General features: G+C 45.9%; 1 protein-coding gene across 3 annotated transcripts in view; it reads right to left on the bottom strand.

The window, feature by feature from the left end:
* BSN (bassoon presynaptic cytomatrix protein) overlaps nt 1-14,254 on the bottom strand; it is a 67,696-nt gene extending 53,442 nt beyond the window's left edge. For all 3 annotated transcript variants that reach the window (XR_012227556.1, XR_012227557.1, XM_073564315.1), the window contains exons 1-4: nt 13,842-14,254; nt 6,390-13,067; nt 1,600-3,775; nt 343-1,241 (exon numbers count right to left, since the gene is read on the bottom strand). Coding sequence is in view for 1 of the 3 variants with exons in the window: in XM_073564315.1 (XP_073420416.1) it covers nt 343-1,241; nt 1,600-3,775; nt 6,390-13,067; nt 13,842-14,141 (10,053 nt within the window). In the remaining 2 variants the exon portion in view is untranslated. The remainder of the gene's footprint in view (nt 1-342; nt 1,242-1,599; nt 3,776-6,389; nt 13,068-13,841) is intronic.
* Nucleotides 14,255-19,056: the final 4,802 nt, after the last annotated feature.

Below are 19,056 nucleotides of genomic sequence, written 5' to 3'. Positions count from 1 at the left end.
GAATTCTTACATCACCATATGTCACTTGCACAGACTTTGGGGTATATGTCTATATGTCATGTATCTCAGGGGGCTCAAACTGTTATGGTGCAATGTAAAAATGTGGAGCAGAGTGTGGGATCATAGTTTTGTGGTGTTTTGGTAGTTTGAGTACTTGTGTGACTTGATTGTAAATGACATAAGTTATAGGTCGCACCCTGTTACAGATTTTACATTGGGGCCCAGTGTCTCTAACTTACACCTGAATGATCAGGTGAGACCTTAAGCAGCACTCATGATTGGTTAGCAAATGGAGGACGTCTGGTTTGCATTGACTCTGCTATGTAGTCATGTCTTACTTACTTGTGCAGATGGTGGAGTAGGTTGCATGGTCTGCTGTGGTTTTGCAGACTGTTGTGGCTGTTGCTGTTGTGTCCGCACTGCAGCTTGTCCTTGAGGACCAGGCTGCTGCTGCTGTTGACGGGAGGCAGTCTGCCCTTGGCTCCCAACAGTCTGTTGCTGTTGCGGCGGCACTGGTGTCCTAATTGGTTGACTTGGTCCTTGCTGATACAGCGGCTGCTGATGAGTGGTTGGATGTGAAGTATTTTGATGAGACATGGGCTGATGAGAGGACTGGTGAGACCCTTGCTGTGAAGGTCCAGAGGCCTGCTGCTGCTGTCTGGAGCTCTGTTGTTGGGGCTGCTGTTGTCTTGCTTGCTGCTGTTGACTAGACTGAGGCTGTCTTGCTTGCTGTGATCCCTGGTGATGAGTGTCAGGTTTTTGTGGTAGTGATATCTGAGATTGCCTCTGAGACTTCTGTGTTTCTGTACCATGGTGATAACTGGAGGATTGTCTTGACTGTTGAGAATACTCAGAAGAACTTGGTGGATATCCAGATTGTGATCTAGAATCTGACTCCTTCTTCAAGGATGATGACTGTGAATGTGAGCGCGATTCATGCCTCCCTTGATCTCTTGGGTGCTGTTTCGATGATCGTCTAGACTGTTCATCCAAGTGTCGGGAAGAATGCCTTCCAGAATCTCCGTGATGTCGATGATCTTTTGAAGATGGATGACGAGGTTGGGAGTATTCCTCATGTTGCCACATATCTTCATCAGGAGGTTCATCGTAATCATGATATGTGTGTTTGACCGGCATTTTCTTCTGTGCCGAGGAATGGCTGCTATAATACCTTGATCGATCAGGGCGAGCTTCTCTTGGTTTATCAAACCAATCAGTTTCTTCCTGACCCAAATGATAGGCTTTAGAAACCAAAAAACAAACTGTGGTCAGCTACTGTGACCAATGATAAAGAGGGAGTATAGTGAAGCCATGCAATAAACGTGCAAGAATCAGACAAGAATCAGCATAGGACATGCAAGAGATACACCAAAGTCTGCCATGATGTACTGGAAGCGCACCATGTGGTATCACACAGAAAACAAAGAAAAACCATCTGTACAGCACCATGCTGACACACAGAAACAGCAGAAAGATGAGGTGGAAAGGCACAGCATGCAAACGCAGGAAAAGGCAGATTTCTCTAGACTGGCATTAAACAATAGAAAGGAGGTAATCATCTCCAGCATGCTGAGACGTCACCACACTTCTAGTCTTTACCTTCACTGTCTGAAACTACACAGTGGGAATCGTCCATCATGTAAGCTTCCTCATGTTTATAGGTATGGTTTCTTGGCACTTCTTTAACATGTTCTTGTACATCAGGCAGTGAGTGGCTGGAACAGAACTGAGAACAAGGGTCCACCGCAGACTGAGAAATGGAGCCAGCAGATGAACGAGAACTACCCACCGACTTCCCAAGAGGACTGACAGGACTCTCTTCTTCTGAGGGCTGGGTCCGCATTGGGGCTCTTCCTCTGCTTTGACTCATTGTAAGACTTGATGGTTTTGAGCTTGACTTGTGATACCTATCTGAACTGTCCCGGTCATACGATTTGCTTCTCCCTGAGTCACGACTTGATTTTTCCATGCCATAACTGGTTGCTGAGCGGGAGCGACTATACATCCTATCATCCTCATCCACAAGATCTCTACTGGAAATACTGTAATACTTCTGCTGTTCATTCACGTTTTTCTTCAGGCCATACGTAATCTCGTCCTGAAGTTTCTTGGCTCTTGAGGATATGCTGCAGCTGTTGCTTATTGAGGAGGTCACTGGGTAGGAAGCGGCCAAGTCAGATTCCACATCTTTTGCTTCCTCGATGGGAGAAAACTTTGAGATTTTCTGCTCCATTCCTTGTTTCCTGTGTTTGCTTCTCTTAGACGACACTACAGCTGGTGCCAGGTTCTTGGAGCAATGTTTTTGCATTCCGCTAGATCCGTGCTTGTGCCTGGAATCATTCTCTCCATAATAATAGGAGCTACTGACAGAGTCGCGGCCATTACTGTCATTGCTACGCTGGTAGCTGCTTCTCCCTCGGTAGTCGGTATTGTGGTGATCATAAACATCTTCTTCAGACTCTTCCTCGGCTCGGGAGTAACAGCATGGCTTGCTGGAGCTGTCACATTCCAGGTGGCTATTTTTCTCTTGGCTGTGGCGTCCATTGGTTTTCTGCTGCAGAGGCTGGGGTGTAGGCTCTACTTTTTGGCTTTCTGATGATGGTGGGTTCTCTTTTATTAGTTCACTGATATCTTCAATCATGACATAATTACGAGGAATGTTTTGTTCTAGGTTTGTATACAGGGAATCAGAAGGATAAGAATTAGAGGGGCTCGATGCTCCATTGTCTGTCTGTCTTGCCTCTGTGGTCTTGTACTGCTCATAATTACTGGTGACCGATGTATTACTGTAGCCAGTGTCAGGAGTTGCTGATGATATGACCACTGTGGGGTTTCCAATCACCTCGTAATTGGTAGGTACTTTGTGCTCTAGATCAGCCAGTGATGTCTGCCGTGGTTTTTGGTGAGTGCTTTGGCTGTCGGCTTGTGGTGGAAACCCTGCATGTAAGGTGGTTTGTAATGGGATCTGGCTAGCATAGGTGGTTTGGGCTTGATAAGGGTTTGGTGGTCTGAAAGCCGTGTGATTCTGAAGGCCTATGTCTGCTTGATAACCTGTGGTTGGAGCAATGTTGTGAGTCTGATATGATGTGGGTGCAGGATAATTAGGTACCTGGCCCTGAAAGCTGTTTTGTGATGGACCATTGCTAGATACCGGATACTGTGGCTGCTGAAACCTGGTCTGCTGGATGGTGACAGAGACGGGTGCAACTGCTTGGCCAGAAGAGTGTTGATAGGTGCTAGATGTATAAGAAGACGATGATGTTTGGAACTGTTGTGCGGCCTGGAAATCTGAATACTGTGGAGCAGTGCTAGTCCTGTTTAAGAGAGAGCTGCTGTCATAGCCAGACATTCGCAGGTTGTTAAGCTCGCTGTCTGACATGTAATCCCTATTTTCACCCAAAGATCGGATGTAGGAGAAATCTCTTGTGCCTCCTCTGTCTTTCACAAGGGACTCCTTCCTTTGAGTGATGCCAAGTTCTAAATACTTCAGTTTCGCATCAATCTCCTTTTCTTCCTCTTCCAGCTCTGCCTGCTGTTTGCGAAGTTTTGTGGATTCTTGTTCTACAATCTTTAGATCATGATCTATCGTTTTCAGAAAACCAACTTTTGGCATCTGTATGGCTTGGCCTCCTGTCATCTTCTGCGTTAGGTTCGGCATGTATAATTGGGAGTGAGCCTGACTGGTGGTCAGTGGCAGGTGAGCTTCATCAGGAGGAGGGCTGGGCAGAGTTCGCTTCACTTTACGTGTCAAAGAATTTGGCTGGAAAGCTGAAATCTACAACAAATAAAATAGATGTGTAGACGGCCCAACAAGACAACATCAAATAAAGAGCTAATGACAAAAAACAGAGGTGTCATTAAAAGAAAATGTACAAAACAAGTGATTAATTACTGCTCTCTACTGTCGGCTATCTCCTGTCCAATATCGAAAGTTTACTAACAACTGTCTGCTCGCGGCCATTCTATCTACCTACTCTCTATGTCCTCTCCTCTCTACCATCTACTGCCTATCTACTCCTCTCTCTACCATCTATCTAGTCTGTGATCTACCTACTCTCTATCTCTTCTCTCTACCATCTACTGCCGGTTGTCTACCTACTCTCTATCTAGTCAACACACTGGAGCAAGTTCAGAAAAGAGCGACCAGAATGGTGACCGGTCTGCAAACCCTGTCTTATGAGGAAAGGTTGCAGGATTTGAGAATGTTTAGATTGCAGAAGAGAAGACTGAGAGGAGACTTAATAGCTGTCTACAAATATCTAAAGGGCTGTCACATTGTAGAAGGATCATCTTTATTCTCATTTGCACAAGGAAAGACTAGAAGCAATGGGATGAAACTGAATGGGAGGAGACACAGACTAGATATTAGAAAAAACTTTTTGACAGTTAGAGTGATCAATGAGTGGAACAGGCTGCCACGAGAAGTGGTGAGTTCTCCTTCAATGGAAGTCTTCACACAGAGGCTGGACAGACATCTGACTGGGATGATTTAGCGAATCCTGCTTTGAGCAGGGGGTTGGACCAGATGGCCCAGGAGGTCCCTTCCAACTCTACGATTCTATGATTCTTCTCTCTACCCTCTACTGTCTGCTATCTAGCTAATCTCTATTTACTCTTCTCTCTACCATCTACAGTCTGTGATCTACCTACTCTCTATCTCTTCTCTCTACCATCTACTGTCGGCTATCTACCTACTCTTCTCTCTATCATCTATCTACTGTCCACCATCTACTGTCTAGTCTCTACTACCTACTAAAATCTAGTACACACCATCTAGTTGAGTTTACAATCGATTTTTTTATACTTCTATCAACTATCTGCTTTCAATGTTATACTGTCAACGGTCTACTATGTGCTGTCTACTATCACCTGACTTGTTTCCATTCTGGGACGTCTTTGGTCCTACTAAAGTCAATAAATGGTGGGCAATGTACAAGGCGGCTCTGCACTAGTCTGACACATACGAGATGGTGCCAAGGCCTCAATCATGAGTGACCATATGCCTAGAGACAGGGACGGTGTCAGGGGATGACAATACTCGTGACCTTCTCCTTTTATGATCTTAAATATTGTATGAATCTGATTTATGGACAGAAACCAGAGTTCTCTGCCCCTCTGGAGGTCTTTCTAATTTACACTGTCTTGAGGAACTCATGTTAGATGGAGGTGGTGTCTCATATCTATTGTTACAGGGCAGGGACTAAAATGGCAAATATGTGAAGTTTGGTATGTGATTTTCTGGAGAAGGCGACTGCTGTTTCATCCAGACTGCCTGTGTGAACCCAGATCTGTATAATTAGACATGACAACGGGCCAACTCCTGAAATGAAGTGATTTTTTCTGCGTGCCAGCCTGCGGGAGCCATGAGAGATGAGGGCAGTACGGTGGCTCAGTGGTTAGCACTGCAGCGCTGAAGTCCTGGGTTCAAATCCCACCAAGGACAACATCTGCAAGGAGTTTGTATGTTCTCTCCCCGTGTTTGCGTGGGTTTCCTCCGGGTACTCTGGTTTCCTCCCACACTCCAAAGACTTACTGATAGGGAATTTATATTGTGAGCCCCATCAGGGACAGCGATGATAATGTGTGCAAACTGTAAAGCGCTGCGGAATATGTTAGCGCTATATAAAAATAAAGATTATTATTATTGTGTGGACAAACTGTTCTAGTTTTACGGTGCTAGGCACTGCGCTTTACACCTGAATTCTTATGCTTGGATTAAGGCTATGGTCACACTATCAGTATTTGGTCAGTATTTTACATCAGTATTTGTGAGCCAAAACCAGAAATGGGTGAAAAATACAGAAGTGGTGATGTGTTTCTATTATACTTGTCCTCTTCTAGTTTTGGCTACAAATACTGATGTAAAATACTGACCGAGTGAACGTGGCCTCATGCACATAATAGAGCCAGTTGAGATGAGTTTCCATAGCTTTGCAGTAAAGGCTTGTTGTGTGACAATAATGTAACCTCGAAGATGGCGATGCTGAGAGGTAATGTGCCCCAAAAGTCCTGACGCTAATCAGTGACACTTCTACTATTCCCTCCTCACACCGAGTGGTCACACTTAAGAAGCCGATGCATAACTGTCCCCTGACCTCCTCACATGTTGTGATGTCCCCCCATTTTTATTGGCAGCTTTCATGGTTCTAGAGCCGGAATTTGGAAAAGCAAATGAGGTGAAAATACCAAAAAAAGCCTAATGCTCCACTAATGACAATGGCTAATGTGCACAATGGAAACAAAACACAAAACTTCAAAAAGATGCAACAAAATAAGGTGAAAAGACAGGAACATTGAGCAAGAGCATACCCTCATGACGTCATGAACGTGTAGGTCTAGCCACTGTCAGTATAGCACAGTATCGTAGGGTACTGCGCTGTGTCTCTTACCTGACCACCGTGCAGTAACTGATGCTGATACAAGGAGAACCTGTCCTTGGCAGACTCCTCAGATGTAGGACTTAGGGGTTTAGGATCCGACAATGATCTCTGCATGGTTTTTATAGGACGTGGTAGAATCTGCTGTCGTTGTGTGGTTTCGGCTGTGAAATGCTTCTGAGGGGTAACATGGGCTTTGTTCAGCCTTTCACTAGATGCAAATGTAGATTCAAGTAATCTGTGGGGTGAAAGTGGTGACACCGGTGAGTAAAGAACCTGGGGAGACTTCGGGGGCTGACGATTAACTAGTTGACAAAGTGTGTCTGCTGGCAGATGTGACTGGTAACCAATCTCCAGAGGATCAGGTTTCTTCTTCTCAAACTTGGCAACCCCTTGTTGTCTTAACATGTGAGTATCCAGTGGCCCAGAAGCTGCAGTCTGCAGATTGGAGGAGTAGGGGGTTATAGTTGTGGGGATACTGAGCTGGGGGACCACTATTCCATGTGACTGAGTCTCTGGTTCAGTCTGGCAGGCGAGGCTTTCTCCTTTCTTTGTCTTCTCGGGAGCTGATATATACTTCACTATTTCTACTTTTGGGTCCGGAGTAGTGATATGTATGGATGGCGAGACCCTCTGCAGCTGGTCTGGTTCGGTCTGGACGGAGCAGTCACTAATCGTCTGGATCGCTATACTTGAGGTTCCTTTAGCATCATGCTTGCTATCAGAGCTGGAGTCAGAATGTCGTGACAATCGTGATCTTCGTCTGCGCGTTGGCTGTTCCCATTCTGTGTTGTCTTCATCATCTGTCTGGACGCTGCAGTCAGTGCTTCTTTTCGTCCGGCGGCGTCGTGACACATAGAATCTTTCATCACCATCCTCATCATCAGTCTGTACACTGCTGTCGATGATCTTCTTGACAATGTAGCCTTCATGGTTGTCCTCAGTGTTGTAGGCATCTCGGAGACGAGGCATTGAGTTCCTCTTCTTAATAGTTCTATTCACTTCCCATTGCTCATCAGTTTTGAGCGACATCTCGGAGGCAGAGTTAGTAAGTGGCCTCGGAGGGGCTGTATAGCGTGACGGCCCCTTTGTGTCTGGCACAGTTGGAGCCATAGCAATGAATGGTGGGTTTACTGGTGGCCAGTACTGTCCACTTTGAGCAAGGGTTCTTTGCATTTCAATGGCAATTTCTGAAACTGTCTGCGGTGGAAGTCGCACTGTCTGGTCACAGGCTGGAGGGTTGGAAGTCTTCTGCCTCTTTTGCTCTTCCAGTTGCTGTTGAAGCTGTTGTTGTAGCTGTTGAATCTGCTCAATCTGCAACCTTTGCTGTGCTAGCTGCTCCCGTTGAAGGACAAACTGCGCCTGACGCTCTTCTTGTTGCTGCTGGAGCACTTGCTGCTTGATTGATTGCAGCTCTTGGAGTTCTCTTTGCACTAACATCTGCTCCTTTTCTCTGTGGCGCTGCAGTTCTAAGCGCTCCCTCTCCAGTTCCTCATGTAGCCTTAGTTGCCGCATTGCCTCTAATTCTACCCTTTCCCGTTCAATCTGAAGCAGATGTTCTTGCTGCTTTCTCTGCCGCTCTTCTTCTTTTTCTTTCTCCTCTTTTTCAGCCCCAGTTTTAGCAACAGGTGGCTGGCTGTCAGTTGCAGTCTTCTGCTGAGACTGACTGGTGTCCTTGGAAGAGCTCTGCACCACTGAGGAAACAGCTGGGACCTCAGAATGGACTTCTGCTGTAGTTATATCTGAACCTATATAAGACGCTACTACAGGAGCTGTAGCTACTGTTGAAGCAGGTGGGAGTGAGGACAGTGGGGTTGTAGTGACTGGACATGTTGTGGTAGTGTTAGACAAAGTGGTGGCGGGTTTCCCCAAATAAACAGGGGTATCATAAGTTGATGCTGAAGTAGCAGGTGGAAATCTATTCACTGCAGGATAGCGGTATATTGACTGAGGTCCTAGTGGCATCCTTGGAGTGACAAGTGGCACCCTAGTAAGACTTGCTAAAGGAACAGCAGTGACACTGCCAGGGGCATATGGTCTATACAAACCTCTGATCATTGGTCTCAATACAGAAGCAGGTTGGGTGGTTATTGGAAGGGTGGAAGCTATAGGTGTATTGATAGTTGAGTAGATCATGCCATCTGCAGCTCTCACAGTGGCTGTAGCTGGGTACACGTGTCTGATAGTGCCAGATCGTGGACCTGATATATTAAACTGTCCTAAGCTTCCAAACCCTTGACGAATTTCAGAGAAATGAGGCCCATACATCAAAGGTTGCCTAATGGGAGCCACTCCCGGCTGGTTGGATAGCAGGTTAACTGCTGGCCCTGACCCAACCGAACTAGGTCCATACTGCATCAGATCTGGGCTGTTTGTATGTCGCCCCCCATACTGGTCCATAGAGTTTAGCGCAGCACACATTCGGCTGATTTCTCGAGCAGTCGTCGCACTGTACTGAGCAAGGTTTGACTCTTGAAAGTTAGACAGATCTCTGCCAGAATATCTGTAGTCAGAGTAGATATTGGACATGGAGCTGAAGCGTCTTATGGGTAGTGAACTAAATAAATCAGTAGGCTGGCGAAGGTCAGTAAAAGAACCATACTGTAGTCCCTGACCTAGGTAGCTTCCATCGCTGAAGTTCATGCTGTAGGAGCCTTTCATTGTACTTAGGTCCACTGCACTTGCACCATCTCCTCCTGGAACCTGGTACGGTTGATACAAACCAATGTCAGATAAATTGGTCTCTGACATGGATGAATGCAGCCTTCCTTGAGGACCATAAGGGTAGAACTTCTGCTCATCATAAAAATTTTGGGCAGGTGCAGAAGGTAGGGGAGGTGGTGGCACCATATTTTTGGTTTCTCTGTATAGATAGCTTTCAGGAAGTTCTTGCTCTCTCTGACCAAAGTATTGTACCCCGGGTCTGACTGCCTGCACTGATTCTCCAGTGCTTTTGTCTGGTACTTTAGAATTGTACGCCCCAGCACAACTACCACCAAAGGGGAACTTGTAGACCACATCACAGCACACCACCTGGCTTTCAGGTTTCATCCCTGTGAGATCTAAAGCATTTGAAGCCTGTTCCTCTTTACTGAGTTTGGTAATTGCAGCCGATGCCTTTTCATCCAGGTGTACCATAATGGAATGAGGCTGGCTCCCTGCAATATTGATAGAAGGATGCTGAGCTTTGGGCTCTGGGACACCCTTATATGCATCTGTAAAACCTGTCCCCTGGTCCTGTTGGAATTGTCTGGGCATGGCACTAATGTTAGCAATGTTTTGTGCAGGTTGAGTTCCTATGTCTCGTTTAACAACAGATGTGACCTGACTAGGAAGATTATACCTTGCAAATATGTCTTTCTGCAAGCCTACTGTCTCTTCTGGTTTGCATGTACTTCCTCTTAATACCACGGACTGGGCTGTTTGTTCCATGTGTTTGGCTTGTGTTAAGCATACTGCACTTCCTGTCCCCTGGCCAAAATCTACCCTGTTGTGAAATGGATCTCCGTACACCATTGGTTGTTTTGGTTGTGATGCAATAATGGAGGAAGCCACAGTTATACTAACAGTTGTGGCTGTGCCAATACTGGCATGAGGTTGTTCTTGCGCATTGAGGTTGACAATCAAGGGCTGGACTGCTGTAGACTGGCGGGCTGGAGATGGCTCCATTGACAGGGAATATCGCCTAGATTCAGTGGCTAAAGACGTAAGATCCATGCCCTGATCTGTCATAATAACTGGAGCACTTTTCATAGCTGTTCGTAAATCCACCGCGCTGCTGCTCGGTCTGGGCCCAGGTTCCACCCGTGAGGTTCCAGGAATGGAGGAGATTCTGCACAGGGAGATGTTTTCTGGTGGCAGGGGGCCCCAATTATAAGTATTGCTGGAGCCATCAACCATAGCAGTGGGTTGAGCTTTAGAAGAAATCATGCTCGTTCCTGATGCTGGAGACCTTTCTATTATTGTGTGTGTCTTAGTGTAGCTAGACTGCATTTGTTCCTGCTGAGATTGTGAACTACTGACTGGTGTTTGACCGTAGCTATGTAGAGTTTGCTGACGATTTAACCTGGTTGGAGACGTGACTGGAGACGTAGATGAACTGACAGTTTTAGGTTTAGTTTGGATGGAGCAATCAGATGCTAGTGTAATAACCATGAATGGAGTTTCTTGAGAAGATTGCTGTCTGGACAGTCGTGGTGACCTTGTGCGGTCGGGGGTCTGTGTTCCTTGAGCTACCATAGGTGATGTCAATGCTGAAGAGCTGTCCATTCTGTGGATGTTCTGGGTCTGGGATGAGAACTCAGCAGTATTCCTACCCCCAGAAGACATGTTCACTCTCTGTGGTGAATGATTCGGACTTTCTGTGGGGGAGGTCGGAGATAGGGGGGGACTTGTACTCTTGAAGAAGGAAATAACTTTGGATGTCAGTGACACATTAGTCCCAACACTCTGCACTTTATCTCTTGATGCATTCATCTCTGTGGCCATTCGGTTCTTATATTGCTCCTCATTTACAACATAGTCCATGCTTCCTCTAGATTGTCCATAGCTTCTATGTGGAGCTGCTACCTCAGAACTAGGGGATATAGATGGAGATGTGCAGGAGATAGAAACTTTGCTGTAGTGATAATTAGATGACATTTCTTTCGAGCTAGGAACTGAGGAGGAACTATGAAATTTTGTCTGATCTAGTCCATCTTTAGAAAAGTGTTGAGTAACGCGCACATCTGGTATGACTCGTCCAGAAAGGGTTTCAGAAGAAGCAAATGACACTGGTGCAGACAGCTGGGTTGGGCTTGTACCAGGAGTAAGTGGACCACTAACTTGTTTCAGCATCTCGTTGTAGGCATTCTCTGCATGTAAGAATTTCTTTTCAGTATAGACTTCAGCCTTCTTGTCTTCCTGTAAATCGATGGATGATGACTGATGCATTCTTGAGATATTCTGAGACGTTTGCAGAATTTCATCATACACTGTTCCAGGTGTTATCATGTCCGTGTTGTAGTCATTCTGGGAGACTCCAATTTTATTGTTCTCGTAGCCATAATCATCAATGTATTGGTACTCGTAGCTGCTCTGGGTCTGCTGATAGCTGTTTCCATATATAAGGTTTTGCTGAGACTGTTGCTGCTGCTTTTGGAACAGTTCAGCTTTTCTCATCATTTCTTCGTACACTTCTTCAGCACTTTTTAGAGGTTTATTACCAGTGGAGGAGGTGGAAGTCTTCTCAGTTGGAGAATACAAAGACATAAAGGTTGGCAAATTGTATTCACTTCCTGACTTGTACAGTTTAGAAGCAATCATCTCAAAACCCTCGGCCTCTGAGTCAATGGAAGGAGAATATTCAGAACAAGAAGATCTGTGCAGCTCCTCCATCTCTGCGGCTTGCCTCATCTCTTCTGTGGGTGACGCATCCTCTATGGGGGACAGGTTGCTGGGGGGTGTCTTTGATCTTTCTCTCCGTCTTTGGGCTCTCAGTTCTTCTTTGTCTCTTTTGGTCTTACGGGCCGTGCTTCTGATCCTCTGCTGTTCCACTTCTCTCATTTTTTCTTGCTCTCGTAGGAGCTCTTCTTCCTCTCTCAGTTCCTCTTCCTCTGAAGAGTCTTCAATAGTGGGCAATAAAGGACCATGTGAGCGATGGCGAGCTTTCCTCTGTTGTTTGACCTCTTCAAGACGCTGTCTTCGACTAGGACTGCTGTCACTGTCTTCTTCCAGTGATGACAATGATGGGGGTGATGTTCCGCTTGTGTAACTTGGTGTTGTAGCAGGTAATGTTGAAGAGTATTCTCCTCTGGATCGTTCATCTGGAGAACCAGTCAGACTTTCCATCTCTAACTCTGGCTCCCTGTCTAGACTGATGTCTGTCTCTTGGTCCAAATCAATGTCTCTGTTGTAGCTATTTGTGCTATTCAGCTCAATGGTCTTGAATCTTCGGAGCCCTCCTTGTGTTGCGGACAAGTCCTCTTCCTCCTCCTCAGCTTCTCCATCTTTTCTGCTCTCCTCATACATGTCGCTGGAGCTATAGGCAGGAGACCTCTTAGAGGGGGAAACACCTTTGACTTTTTCGGGATCAGTTTTGCGCCCATTTTTACTACTGGTATACTTTACAAAATTCTGCTCGTCATCTTCCAGATTGTCTTCTTCTGCACTCATTTCCAGAAGCTGTCTTCTCATGAACTCTTCATCAGAGAAGTTTCCTTTCTGTTGCCTCGTAGGTAAAGGAGAGAATCCTTCACTGCTGTCTTCCACATAATCATGGCGAAGTTTACTCCCAAAATCGTCTGATGACTCGGTGCATTCCCTCTGATCTCTGCGATTTTCCCATTCCAATGAATCCTCATCTTCTTCTAGAATATCTTCCAATTCTTCATCAGAGTCAAAAGCTTCAGGGGTGATGGACAGTGACCTTGGTCTTTGCTTCTGATCTTCCCGTAATCCCTGGAACCTGTCACCTTGGGAAGAACCTTTAGATTCCAGCAGTGGCCGAACTGAACTTTCCAGTTTGGTGAGCTCAGAGGGGCTTGGTGGACTGCGTTGAGAAATGCCTGTTGCATTTAACTTCTCCTCCTCCTGCTGCACCAATCCGGCAATCTCACTTTGTGAGCTGGAAATCCCATCAGATGAATATCCTGTATCACTGAGGCTCTGGGGGCTGCGGGACACATCATGGGAATAAGGCTTGCTTATATCCTGCAGAAAAACAAGAACATGCAGAAAGTAAGATATACTGGCAGAGCAGACCATTTGATGATAATAATCTGGCGCACTAACTAGGAAAACTGGGCTATGGCCAGATCAAAAGTTTTGACTACTGCCTCCTACAGTATTTCACGAAACACGCCATTGTCCTACAGCCAAAAGGAAGCCATTGTAAATACCACAGTAAAAGGAGCTGTTCAACTAGATAGTCATTTTAAACTATAGTTGATAAAGCTTACCAATATACTTGTAGTAAGTAAATCATCCCGAAGTTGAGATTTTAGTGCCAGTCGCAGGTTGCAGCCAGCTGCACTTCTGGCTTGGTTTCCACATAGGAGTGCATCTCCGTACTTGACAGGGGCTAGATGACTAATGTAAATAGCTAAGACAGCCTCCTTGTGTGATAGAGCTTATCCTATGGAATTGAGCCAGTCGGCTATCTCCTTTCAAGCTCTGAGGCTCTCTTCTTTGCAGAATCCAAGTCAGAAGTGGAGATGTTGGGACATCTTGTGGTTTAGATTGACAACCCCTACAAGGCTTTGTTCCCTCCATATTTCTAGGTTTTTTTCATCGCCTAGGTTTCTGTAAGTCGAAAGTAGAGAAGCATCCTGTTATCTTGCGTGACCGAAAATATACACCACAAATAAATGTGTACTGGACGGATGCATAAAGGCAGGAGGTGCACTGCACTAAGTGGGGAAGGGGCACAAACTTATTCACACACTTTTCCCTCCAAGCACATTATTACCTTCATTAACAACTCACCTCTTGGTCTCTCATCTTTTGGATCTCGGAGGACTTCCCATTCTTTACACTGGTCTCTTTTTTGCTGCCCATGGTTTTACTCTTTGGCACCATCTGCTTTGACAACTTTTGAGAATCTGCAGGAGTCTTCGGCTGGATGGCATCTGTTTGGGGTTTTCTATCTTCGTTTTTAATTTGTTCTGAACTCTTGAGGTGGATTTGCTGAGAACTTCTCTTGTCATGTGTGTGGTCTGGGGGCTGTCCTGCAGGCCCCATCTGAATCGCTGCACCTGTCTGATGCTGAGGAGATGCTGTGGGCATTGGGGTGGTATTCTGGTGAAAGGGTGATGTTGTCTGAGCTGGAGCTGGCTGGTGCCTTGGGGACCCTGATGACAGAGCTCCAGGGACATGTTTTGCAGATGCCCCTATGCGAATTCCAGGCTGGTGCCTGGGCGAGCCTTGTTTGGATCCTGGTAGGGGTGACGGTGGCGCATCTCCTAAACTTCCATCTAACAGCCGCTGAGTTTGGCAGTTCAAACACAACCATTCATGTTTCTGCAAGAAAGAGGACATTTATTGTATAAGAAAACCACACATTTGAGAGGCGCACACTACAAACACAAGAGGTGTACACCATAAATTCAAGAGGTGCACACCATTAAATTCAAGAGGTGCACACCATGAATACACAATGTGTACACCAAAAATATACCCCCACACATCACCAGTACTCACAGCAGGCTACCCCCATGACTAACCAGTAGTCACAGCAGGCTATTCCCACACTTCAATAGTAGTCACAGCAGGCTATCCGCACACCTCACCAGTAGTCACAGCAGGCTACCCCACACCTCGCCAGTACACACAGCAGGCAACCCCCAAACCTCACCATTGGTCATAGCAGGCTACTCTGCGGGGACACATTTTATCTTAGTTACCCTGAGGTCTATTTTCAGCAAGCTAGGAGGAATAGATTTATCTATATGCTGACTTTTGAATTTATGCGTTTTTTCTTCAGTTGGGCAAGTCTGAAATGCTGACTCTTCTTTCATGCAGTCATTGAACAATGATGTTTGCTGATATTTTAATTACACATTGTCCAGGCCAACTAGTTGGTTGACTTGCAAAACAAAGGAGGAAAAAAACACAAATAAGATTACTATTCTGCTCCTTTAGCTATCAATGCTGGTGAAGGACAGTTTTTATCTATAGAAATAAGTTATATCCCTTTGTAACATCAGAGATACCTCCAGACATCCAAGAGATCTAAAGAACCAGAGACTCTTTATATGACAGCAGCCAAGACATCATGGCTCCAGCACGAGGAACACAGATTTGTTATTCGACAGGATGCCAGATTACTGGACCTCGGCCCCAGTTGGAAGAATACAGATCTGCTCCATTGACCAATGCTGAACCATGGATACGTTTGTGAAAGCCAGGAAGGTGACCCACCGGTCGCTTGGCTACATGGAGATGTTCGGAGAAGCCAGTTTGTGACCCTCTGGTCAAATGGCCTTGTGCCTGAATGGACTGTCATCTTCCTAAGCTTGCCGTTATCTCCTCTCTATATGTGCCACTGGAAGCCCTGAAGTAACAGCTGCTTTTATCCTGGCAAGTCAGCTGAAGGGTGAGACTATGTAATGTGCACCATCTTGGGTATCTTGCTGGGACTATTCTATGTATTATCTGCCCATTTTGTGGTTCAATAAAACATTGCCACACGGTTTTACCCTCACCATTTTGTCTGAGCAGCGTTACGTCCAAGTTAAAAGGAGAGTGGACATTCGATGGCATGATCACTGGTCCATGCAGTTTTGGCTAGTGAACCAGGGTAGTCGCGGACTCCCCCCCCCCCCCGTGTCTCCACATTATAGTAGCAACAGTGGGATACTACTCAGCCTGGCGGAACCGGGGGAGCTGCAGGGGACTGGTGTAAGCAGTCACCATCCAGAGCTCCACAACCAGGGAGGCATACAGACAGACTCAGCAGACCATTGATTATTATTTTTATTATTATTATTATTATTTATATAGCGCCATTGATTCCATGGTGTTGTACATGAGAAGGGGTTACATACAAATTACAGATATTACTTACAGTAAACAAACTAACAATGACAGACTGATACAGAGGGGAGAGGACCCTGCCCTTTCGGGCTTACATGCTACAGGATGGTGGGGAAGGAGACAGTAGGTTGGTGGGCTGCAGCAGTTACGGTGTTGGTTGAGGTGATATCTCCGGTAGTGGTGAGAGAGAAGGAGGTAGCGGGTCATTGCAGGCTGTAGGCTTTCTTGAAGAGGTGGGTTTTCAGGTTCCGTCTGAAGGATCCAAATGTGGTTGATAGACTTGTTGGGTCAAAGAATTCCAGAGGACAGGGGCAATTCGGGAGAAGTCTTGGAGGCGGTTGGAGGAGCGAATAAGTGTGGAGGAGAGGAGATCTTGGGAGGACCGGAGATTACGTGAGGGAAGGTATCGGGAGATCAGTTCAGAGACATATGGGGGAGTCAGGTTATAGATGGCCTTGTAGGTCAGTATTAGTAATTTGAACTGGATATGCTGAGGGAATGGGAGCCAGTGAAGAGATTTGCAGAGGGGAGAAGCGGAGGAGTAGCGAGGAGAGAGCTGAATTAGTCGGGCAGCAGACTTAAGGATGGACTGGAGAGGTGCCAGGGTGTTAGCAGGGAGACCACAGAAAAGGATGTTGCAGTAGTTGAGGCGGGAGATGAGGCATGCACAGCGGGTTTCGGACACCACTATGTCCAACCCCCACCAACTCTGCCTTTGAAAGAGGACCAGAGTGGATGTATAAACTCAACAAGAAACAACAACTCCAAAAGCTGTGCCAGCTTTGACAAATTGAATGGGATTTAATGTAGAAACTACGGAATACGAAGGATATGAGTTGTTTTTCCTCAATTACATGTGGAGTTTATTTTTTCAAGGAAAACATGGAGTATGCTCTGAGGAAACTAGATGATACAACGTTTGGTCAGAAAGGTGAGACCTCTTACATTCGTGACTATGCTTAAAGACATGCTGTGGACTGTCCCCCCATAAGTAGCGAAGGATGATCGGAATCCTATCACGTCTGGCTAATTAAGATGGGGCAGCAATGTGGGGACACAGCATTTTATCTTAATTATCCAGACGTCTATATTCAGCAAGCCACAAGGAATAGACTTATCTATTTTTTTCGCTTTTAAATTTATGTATTTATTCTTCAGTTGGGCAAGAGTATTCACTCTTCTGTCATGCAAGATCATTGAACAATGATGTTTGCTGATATGATATGCTATTTACACATTGTCCAGGCCAGCTAGTTTGTTGACTAGCAAAACAGCCGAGGAAAAACAATGCAAATAGATTATCATTTTGCCCCTTTACCTGTGAATACTGGTGAAGGACAAAGATCCAAATATTCCAGCACATCTTCTTACTTAAAAATAGAATCTTTATTGAGAAATCTTCATTAAAAATCCAAAAGCAGGATACAGGTTAAAAAACCATGGTAAAGACAGGCATTTACGTGTTTCAACTCAACAGAGTCTTACTCATGGTGAAGGACAGTTGTTAACTATAAAAATAAGTTATATCCCTTTGTAACATCAGACAGAAATACCTCCAGACATTCAAGAGATCCAGAGATCCAAAGAACCAGAGACTCTTTATAGGATAGCAGCCAAGACATCATGGTTCCATCACGAGAGACACAGATTTGTCATTCTACAGGATGCCAGCTTAGAGGACTTCTGCCCCGGATGGAAAAATACAGATCTGCTCCAATGACCATCATTGAACCATGGATACATTTGTGAAAGCCAGGATTGAGACCCACCGGTTGCCTGGCTCCATGGAGATGTACAGAGGACTCAGGTAGTGACCCTCTGGGCCAACTGGCCTTAAACCTGAATGGACTGTCATTTTTCTAAGCTTGTCGCTACCTTCTCTCTATGCATGTCACAAATGGGATAGTCGGCCCTGGAAGCTGTGAAGCAACAGCTGCTCTTATCCTGGCGAGTCAGTGGAAGGGTGAGATTCTGTAATCTGCACCATCTTGGGTATTTTGCTGGGACTATTCTACGTGTTATCTGCCGGTTGTGTGGTTCAATAAAGTATTGCCACACTGTTTTTCCCACAACCTATGTTGTCTGAGTAGCATTACGCTTACCTTAAAAGGAGAGCTGGCGTTTGTTGGGATGATCCCTGGCACATACAGTTTTAGCTAGCGGACCAGGACGCCTGCTGACACCTTGTGTCCCCACATATTGACACACCTCCCCAGTAGTCACAGCAAGCTACCCCCACACCTCACCAGCAGATGAGAGACCAGAGGCAGGTGGAGGGTTTGGGAATCACAGATCGGAGGCAGGCGGAGGAGCTAGGGGTCATAGATCAGAGGCAGGCGGTGGACCTAGGGATCACAGATTGGAGGCAGATGGAGGGTCTGGGGATCAGAGACAGGAGGCAGGCGGAGGGGCCAGGGATCACAGACCGGAGGCAGGTGGAGGGGACAGGGATCAGAGACTGGAAGCAGGCGGAGGGGCTGGATATCAGAGATCGGAGGCAGGTGGAGGGGCCGGGGATCACAGATCGGAGGAAGGATCGGGGTCACAGAAAGGGAGGATAAGACCCACGCGTACAGTCCAGCCGCTGAGCACCAATATCTAATGACCAGATGACAGAAGCAGAGTGGATTCTTCACCAGAAGTATGGAAGTGATCAGCATCACAGCTCCATCACTAGGTCTGTGTTAGACATGAACACATGAGAAGTAAGTATTCAGCTCATCCTTATGACGATTTCCACAGCTTGTGAAGTGGTCCAAGCAAGGAATAGCATCTATGCCAGACGTAGAGCTCTTGGAACTCTTCCTCCGGTACTACCGGTATGTTTGTCTGACAGCCTTGTTTTCTCATTTTAATGATATATGAATAAAGACTTTTGATGTTAGTCTTTGAGCTGGATATTTTTATCTCTGTGTTGGACATGACATCCACATTCTCTGAAAAAGAGAGAAAAAGTGGCATGCACACAACAGGGCTCGCCATAAATATTACAAAATCTCTGTATTGTGATAACAACAATGCAAAAAACTCAAATTTAAAACAATGAGCACCAACAGAACAGCCCATAATAGGGCTGAGCCCTTGTCCCCCCTCAATCAGAAATATATTCAGCAGCAGTTAAGCACCTAAGGTGTATGCAGTTAATTAACAACATAAAAATCAACTG

This window comes from Dendrobates tinctorius, unplaced genomic scaffold (genome assembly GCF_039654945.1).
Source record: "Dendrobates tinctorius isolate UK_male_01 unplaced genomic scaffold, ASM3965494v1 ptg000449l, whole genome shotgun sequence".
In the NCBI taxonomy this organism is placed as follows: domain Eukaryota; kingdom Metazoa; phylum Chordata; class Amphibia; order Anura; family Dendrobatidae; genus Dendrobates; species Dendrobates tinctorius.
This window is presented reverse-complemented; position numbering and strand designations above follow the sequence as displayed.